Below are 8,067 nucleotides of genomic sequence, written 5' to 3'. Positions count from 1 at the left end.
GGGGGGGGGGGGGTTTGGGAACTTATAAGACTATTAAGGACTATTGTGAATTTAATGAAAACAATGAGGAACCGCCCCTCTTCTCTTGCCTGTTAGTCTCTGCCTCCATGGGCACAACACCGTACATTAGTGGCGGAATAGTACTTCTGCAACTGGGAAAATCTCAGTACAGATCTTCTAACTGTTGCGTACAAGCTAACCTCGTCGCTAATGTCTCTCGCCGGGATCAACCATTGGATTCTTGACAGGTTCTCTCAACGTGCTTCAACAGTATTTCATATATTTTGTTCCTCACCCTCCCGCAAGCTTCTAATTCAGAATCCTTCAATGAGGAACCGTCTTTGCGTCTCACGTTCTCTACCCAGTCATTCACTCTCTTGATCATGAACATCATTTCAGCTACCTGGCTATCAGACTTTCTGGAATTTGTTTTGCTACTGACCCAATCTAAGTATTCCTCAAGGTTACTCAAAAACCATGTTCTACTTTCATCGTTCAAGGAATTTGCTAGTTCAGCACATACAGGTGAAACACTCCCTTTCACCCAATCTGGTTGCTTGTCCATGTCAAGTGCCAACCCAGCATACAATTCATCATTGCTTACCTGTTTCCTAGACAATCCCTCTTTACGTTTGCCACGAATGGATTTAGTTGATGATTTTTCTGCACTCGTAGCCTCTAGAAAAAGAGTTTTGGTTTTGCTGTGATCAGAAATAAGGTTGAGATCTGATGCCACGGCAGCTTTAGTCCATGAAGTGGCGTTTTGCTTTCTGTCTAATGCGAGTCTTAGTGCTTCCCCAACAGCATTAGGGGCATTTGGATCGGTATCAGCTGTTCTTCGCTGACCAATACTCGTTAGTGAATGCAAAATTAACCTGGTATTAGTCAAGTCATCTTGAAGAGTAAAGAATTTGTCAACTGATAGTTGCTGATCATTCCCCTTCGCCTTCAGAAGCTGGGAGTATGTGCTGAGAAAAGTGGGAGAAGGAAGGTTAGTCTAGTGACTGTTGAAGTCGTAACTGATTCAATCACAGCTTATACTTGCTCATATCTGTCATGAGTAAATGGAAAAGAGAACGAAACAGACTGGTAAATAAGTTCATTCCTGTCATGCAGAAACCTTCATGCATGAAGCTGCCAAGTTGCAAGGATAAGGCAATCAAGTGCTCGTAGGGACACATGCTCTTACCAAAAGAAAGGGTAAAGCTCACATATTAGGAAGAAATTTTAACCGAGTAAAATAATTAAATTATATCCATGATCTGAATGATGTGCAACAGAATGTTGGCAGCTCCTGAAATTACACTCCAGAAGCATAAATATGCAGACCTTAGGCATTTGAGCAATCTTTCAGCAGCAGAAGCCTCTTGCAAAGTTTCAACAGCAGCAAGCAGAGCAATGTCTCTTTGTCTTGACACCTCCTGCAGAACATATCAACCCATTTATCAGACAGATAGTCAAGGTAAGTGCTCATAAAGTTTAGCTAAGTACAGCACATGCAATACCTGGCCAAGTTTCACCAGAGTAGAGGGAAGGAAATCGCATGATATGTTAGTGCCTGCTGAGTTTTTATTGCTTAACGAACTGAAATTCACTTTTCTATCAACATAATCTTCACTTATTTTTCCTGGCACTGAGATACGGCTACCCTTGCTGGATATCTTGGATGATTTTGTGGATAAACTAACAACTGTTCTTTTCGATCTGGAGCTTGAATTGTCATCAGAGCTATCATACTTCAACGAATTAATTGGCGAAATCTGTCCATGAAGAGACAGCATGGAGTTATTTTAAAATATTAGCGGAATGAAGAGATTAAAGAACTTCTTGAGAAGCACACATTACTAGAACAAAGCAACCATTTCATATGGCAAAAACATGATTTTAAATCATTGAATCGTAAATTGATTCAGTAATTACTCCTTAAATATGAATTATTTTGTTGGAGAAAAATCTTTTGTGAAATTGAGAAAATAGGAAGAATTCCATTGTTTCCCTAGTATATTTGATAATTGGGCTAAAAACATTTTGAATTTCTACTTTTTTAAGTTCGAAATATGCAGCCAAGTTTTGTTACACAGCTTTGTGCTCCAGTTTGTTTAATGATAACTATCCGTAATCCATGATTCATTCTTCTTGAGAAGTCACAGAATCTTGAGACCACAACCTTCACCAGTTATATGACAAAGGTGCAAAGAAGTTCAAGAACTCACAGAAAGTCTGCTGCTTCTAGTATCAATCCCGAAATCATTCTTGTCAATAGGGGTGTCAGAAATATCAATTGCTGGAGCTTCCCTACCATGCCAGCTTCTTCTCTTGAATGTTGATGATGTAGAGTTGAATGACATTGTACTTTCCATATCACTATCTTCATAAGCATTCGTGGATTTATGTCTCGCAAGTCCCTTATAATTGCTTCCAGCACCACTCTTTTTATGCCTGTGACTCAAGGCACTCTCAACTTCTACCTTGTGAGGCCTGTAATTCGGTGCCCTTCTAGGCATTCCTTCACGTGAGCTTATTATTGAAGCACTAATGGAGCGAGATCCTACGCCTGGTTTCTTTACCATATCACTACCACCTTGATCAGTAATGCAATTAGGGCCCCCGGTTTTATAACCTGTCCCCTCATATGCACTTACTTTCGGAACACTTAAAGATCTAGGCTTTTCCGTTTCTGTCTTCTTCGGTACCTCAATGCAATCCTCAACCATAGTTTCCAAACTGGATACACCAAGAAATTTTTTCAAATTATCAATCGAGAGAAGTTCTTTAGGATTCCCATAACATGGATGCCTTCCTGGAAGAGGCTTAATGCCTCTGAGCATTGGAACTGGATATGCAGCCTCCAATTTCTCCACATACATGAATTGCCCAAGATGCAATTTGTCATATAGAATCAATTCATCTTGTTCTTGAGGCAATGAAACATACAATGCATGTGTCAAATCCGAGATCTTCAAAAAGAATCCTTGATTAGGCCAAAGATTACCTTCTCTTAACAGAGGAATTATACTTCTAATCTGTAACAACACGGGCTTACAATCGCGTATTGTGTTTCCATCAACATCCATTTCTTGAAGAAACTTCACAAGAACCCCAGATTTCAACTCTGCCATCTTCTTGAAAAAATAGTGATCAGAGAAACTCAAGATCTTGAAACATAAAGAATGCTATATAGTGTACAAGTCAACAGACTGGCTCTATGAAACATCAAATAATTTTCTTGGATCAATGAAACTGAAATCCTGATTTTGTTCATGAAGAAGATTGAAGAATGAGTGATTATAGGCTATGAAACAGCAGGAGAGGTCCAAAAGAGGGAATTATCTGAATTTGTTGTTTTTGGTTTTTTGATGATTTCAGATAGGAGAATTTTAGATCGTTATCTTCAAATAGACAGAGTTAGAAATGGTCAAAAGGGAAATATTCTAGGCCCTTTGCATTGGATTATGGAATATGAACTCCTTATAACTTCGCTGTCCCAATGACAATGATAAAAATTGCAATTAGAACTCTAAAAAAACAAAATAATAAACCGGGCCTGGCCTATACATTTTGGGAAAGCACAAATCAAGTTTGGGCTAGCTTAAGAAACCGGAACTTCAAAACAATAACTCCTTCAGGGTTCAGAAAATCTTTCCGAGCGAACCATCAGCAAGTGCCAAGTCAGTCTTGTAATTCTCCAAAGAACGGTTCTTTTTGTTAGATCAACTTCATCCCTTTTGTGTTGCAAATTACTGATTTGGTGGGCCGCTCAATGGAAAGTAGAGTGCAGTGCTTGCAATTCCTTAGAAGGCACTCTTGCATGACTGCACATAAGTAAGACGCTTTTGCTTTATATTATACCAAGCCAAGATCAAGCCGCTTCCTTACTGCAGAGTTAAAATAACAAAAAATCATGATGTCTGTCATCATACTGCCTCCCTGGCTTGATTATTTTGAGAAGTTAATAAAGTATGTTGAGATGTGGTCCAATTTGATTGGTTGAGGTCAGAGTTACATAGTGAAAACCTCTAATTTCAATACGGATTGCAAGGGTGCATTTGGGAAAGTGATCCCGCGAAAGAATGTGTCAGCATAGAACAGCCAAATCCCCAAACACAACGTAGGCCTCGAAAAGACAGCTGATAATTTTCATGGCCAGGCTTCTCTAATGCTTTGCTTAAAAGACTCTCCACGCTAAGAAAATCGAATAAGAAAATAAAAGAAAGGGATAGATTAAAGAATGACAGTCTGCTTTTCGTGCTCTGTAATAACTCCAAAAAACTGATGCTGGAGGTATATGTAAGTTTATACTGTCCCCGAAATAAATTTGGGACCCTATCATTGTCCACAAACTAGCTTTTGTTGTTCCTAAGCATCCTAACATTATCACATCTTAAACTAGGAAGGAATCGGTCAAATTAATGCCCCATCCTATCTATATACCTCAATCAACAAGCAAACCATCTAATTGGCATAGAAACCATGTTGGTGACATCAAGGCTAAGCCTCAGCTATAAAACCTTAGCCAATTGCTAATAATGCAAAGAAATAAACAAAACGAACTGTAAAAAAAAAACCATGAATATCCAACTTTTCCTAGCACTTCTTCTTTCGTCGCTCCTAACAGTCCCTTGTTTCGCTCAGAATTTTGCTTGTGACAAGAACATTCCTGAAACGAGACAGTTTCCCTTCTGTAACACATCCCTGTCATACGAGAACAGAGCCAAGGATCTTATCTCACGCTTAACGTTACAAGAAAAGGCGGAACAACTAGGAAATCATGCTGCTGGGATTTCCCGTCTAGGCGTCCCTGCTTACGAGTGGTGGTCTGAGGCACTTCACGGCGTGGCAAGTGTCGGTTATGGTGTACATTTTAATGCTACAGTACCAGGTGCCACTAGCTTCCCAGCTGTGATTTTGTCCGCTGCTAGTTTTAATACAACATTATGGTTTAAGATGGGACAAGTGGTGTCAACTGAGGCCCGGGCCATGTATAATGTCGGTTTAGCCGGGCTAACATATTGGAGTCCCACCATTAATGTGTTTCGAGACCCAAGGTGGGGTCGGGGCCAAGAGACACCGGGGGAGGATCCTCTGGTGGTGTCAAAATATGCTGTAAATTATGTTAGGGGCTTGCAAGAAGTTGGCGAGGAAGGAAATTCCACTGGAAATAGACTTAAGGTATCGAGTTGCTGCAAGCATTATACTGCATATGACCTTGACAAATGGAAAGGTGTCGATCGATTTCACTTTGATGCCAAGGTATGAGTGAATCTTGGATATGAACTACCATTTTCACTGCATCAATGTGTTAATATGGCCAGCAGATAACTTTCTTGATGAATTCTTTCTTTCAACTGTGGTATACTTTCCCAATGACAATATTGAGAACAACGCTATTTTTGCTTTGAAGGTGACAAAACAGGACCTAGAGGACACATTTCAACCGCCATTTAGGAGCTGTGTGGAGGAGGGTCGTGTGAGTGGTGTGATGTGTTCATATAACAGGGTTAATGGCATTCCTACTTGTGCCGATCCAGACCTGCTTAAAGGGGTTATCAGAGAACAATGGAATCTTGACGGGTTTGTTGACTTCTACTTCTTTCCTAGGCATATATGAGTACTGAATCAAGTAACAGGAAAATAGGAACTTTTTTCTTCTGATTTATATTTTTCATGTTTTAACTTCTGTTTTGTGCGTTTTTGGGCAGATATATTGTATCAGATTGTGATTCCATTGAGGTTTATTATGACAGAATCAAATATGCAGCCACACCTGAAGATGCAGTAACCCTGGCCTTAAAAGCAGGTACACATACAATGCACTTGCAAGAATCCTTGATGACTGTCTGAAAATTGAAGATTCCAACTCTTCTTGAGTATTGATACCTTATAATGATCATGTAATACAGGTTTAAACATGAACTGCGGAGATTTTTTGCCAAGGTATACAGAGAATGCAGTCAAGTTAAACAAAATTGAAGAATCTATTGTAGACCAAGCCTTAATCTACAATTATATAGTCCTAATGAGACTTGGATTCTTTGACGGGGACCCAAAATTGCACCCATTTGGAAATCTTGGACCATCAGATGTATGTACTGAAGAACATCAAGAGCTAGCGCTTGATGCTGCAAAGCAAGGGATAGTCTTGCTAGACAATAAGGGAGCTCTTCCTTTGTCTAAAAACGCCACAAAAAACTTGGCTGTTATAGGACCAAATGGTAATGCTACCGTGGCTATGATAAGCATCTATGCTGGTATACCTTGTGAATACACTACACCTTTACAAGGACTGCAGAAGTACATCTCATCTGTCACCTATGCAGCCGGGTGTCCATTCGTGAATTGCACTGATGAATCGCTTGCTGGGCCAGCAACTAAGGCTGCTGCTACGGCAGATGTGGTGGTGTTGGTGATGGGGCATGATCAATCTATAGAGCAAGAGGACTTGGATAGGGAGAACCTGATATTGCCAGGATATCAAGAAAAACTTGTGAAGGATGTGGCTAATGCTACAAATGGAACAATGATTCTTGTTGTAATGTCTGCTAGTCCTGTCGATATCTCTTTTGCCAAGAATGAGAGCAAGGTTGGAGGGATTTTGTGGGTTGGCTACCCTGGTCAAGCTGGAGGAGATGCCATAGCTCAGGTCATATTTGGAGACCACAATCCTGGTAATCTTTCTATTTCAATTTCCAAACCACATAATTTTCTGCATCTCATGTTTGAGCATTCTATTACCCATTTATATCTGTTTCTAGCCAAGACAAAGGTTACAAATTACCACCTTCGTACTGACAATCTCTTCATCTTATCAGCTGGAAGGTCTCCTTTTACATGGTATCCAAAAGAGTACTCCGATCAAGTGCCAATGACAAACATGAACCTAAGAGCCAATGCAACTGATAACTTCCCTGGAAGAACCTACAGGTTCTACACTGGAAAACCATTATATGAATTTGGCCATGGACTAAGCTACTCAACTTTCTCGAAGTTTGTTATTTCTACTCCTTCTACCTTACTAGTTCCATTGAAATCTTTTCTTAATCCAAGTGGCATTCCCTCTGTTTATTCCTCCAAACAAGACCCTTATCCTAATGGCCAAGCCATTGATGTTTCGAGTGTAAACTGCACCAATTTGCAACTTGTTCTAGTCATTGGTGTGAGAAACAATGGGCCAGCGAATGGAGATCATGTGGTGCTAATCTTTTGGAAGCCACCTAAATCAGCAGAGATAACAGGTCCACCAAATATGCAACTTGCTGCATTTGACAGGGTGCATGTGAAAAAGGGCAACACAAATAATATAACCTTGGCTGTGGATGTGTGCAAGGGACTAAGTCTTGTGGATAGCGACGGACAGAGGAAGCTGGTAACGGGACAGCATACATTTATAATTGGATCTCCGAGCGAGCATCAAGTGAGGTACCATCTCAACGTTAGGTTGGCTCAAAATGGAAGCTTGGGAGGATTCACATTTATGTAATAGAAAGAGGATTAATTTCCCATGAGTGTCCTCATCCTGGAGTTGATGTCCTGACTCCTGATCCGAAAATACCAGGCGACCCCGCGACCTTAAGCTTAAGATAGATAGTATTTATGCTATTTGTACTCGAAATTAGTTAAAAGAAAAGGAAACATAAATAGAATAATGGAAAACGCTATATGAAGGGTTTGAACTTTCAAGCTTATAATTAACAGCTACACGGTCTAACCAGCTGAGCTATGATCTATTTGTTTTTTAATTATGACTCACGAGTTTGTTCTATGATAAGTGGATTTCACGATTTGATGAGGTTCCGACACAAATATGGCAGCGTGTAGGTAATTCCGGTTATGGCATTTTAACTTTAAAAGGTGGCTAGTTCAAGATCATTTCAGGAAGATTCTCATCTATTTTCTCTCCCTTCACCATAAACCACAGTAAACAGCACCCACCATTAAAAACAAAAAAGAAAAAGATCTAAACACCCTGAAATGTTTTTAACTTTCCAGTCCTCCTTTTAGAACACCACATGATTTTACCCTTGCAAATCAAACTCATGGTGCTGGAGTACAAAATCATTCTAAAACACA

General features: G+C 40.0%; 2 protein-coding genes across 2 annotated transcripts; one reads left to right on the top strand and one right to left on the bottom strand.

Moving 5' to 3' along the window:
• Positions 1–9: 9 nt before the first annotated feature.
• LOC105116688 (uncharacterized) lies at positions 10–3,416 on the bottom strand. The gene is made up of 4 exons (XM_011014135.1): positions 2,214–3,416; positions 1,506–1,760; positions 1,330–1,421; positions 10–968 (listed from the first exon to the last, which is right to left on the bottom strand). The coding sequence occupies exons 1-4, from the start codon at positions 3,117–3,119 to the stop codon at positions 227–229; spliced, it is 1,995 nt and encodes a 664-aa protein (XP_011012437.1). The 5' UTR covers positions 3,120–3,416; the 3' UTR covers positions 10–226.
• A 1,103-nt stretch (positions 3,417–4,519) lies between these two features.
• LOC105116686 (probable beta-D-xylosidase 5) lies at positions 4,520–7,706 on the top strand. The gene is made up of 5 exons (XM_011014134.1): positions 4,520–5,250; positions 5,402–5,571; positions 5,700–5,797; positions 5,901–6,665; positions 6,810–7,706. The coding sequence occupies exons 1-5, from the start codon at positions 4,567–4,569 to the stop codon at positions 7,475–7,477; spliced, it is 2,385 nt and encodes a 794-aa protein (XP_011012436.1). The 5' UTR covers positions 4,520–4,566; the 3' UTR covers positions 7,478–7,706.
• Positions 7,707–8,067: the final 361 nt, after the last annotated feature.

The sequence above is a fragment of the Populus euphratica genome, unplaced genomic scaffold (genome assembly GCF_000495115.2).
Source record: "Populus euphratica unplaced genomic scaffold, PopEup_1.0 scaffold1019.1, whole genome shotgun sequence".
Classification (NCBI taxonomy): domain Eukaryota; kingdom Viridiplantae; phylum Streptophyta; class Magnoliopsida; order Malpighiales; family Salicaceae; genus Populus; species Populus euphratica.
This window is presented reverse-complemented; position numbering and strand designations above follow the sequence as displayed.

Excerpts from the sequence above, each read along its gene's own strand:
- LOC105116688 (XM_011014135.1), bottom strand. The coding sequence starts at position 3,119 with ATGGCAGAGTTGAAATCTGGGGTTCTTGTGAAGTTTCTTCAAGAAATG. Across the intron at positions 1,422-1,505 it reads CTCTGGTGAAACTTGGCCAG|GAGGTGTCAAGACAAAGAGA; the intron begins GTATTGCATGTG and ends TATGTTCTGCAG. Across the intron at positions 969-1,329 it reads AGATTGCTCAAATGCCTAAG|CACATACTCCCAGCTTCTGA; the intron begins GTCTGCATATTT and ends CACTTTTCTCAG.
- LOC105116686 (XM_011014134.1), top strand. The coding sequence starts at position 4,567 with ATGAATATCCAACTTTTCCTAGCACTTCTTCTTTCGTCGCTCCTAACA. Across the intron at positions 5,251-5,401 it reads GATTTCACTTTGATGCCAAG|GTGACAAAACAGGACCTAGA; the intron begins GTATGAGTGAAT and ends TTTGCTTTGAAG. Across the intron at positions 5,798-5,900 it reads AACCCTGGCCTTAAAAGCAG|GTTTAAACATGAACTGCGGA; the intron begins GTACACATACAA and ends CATGTAATACAG.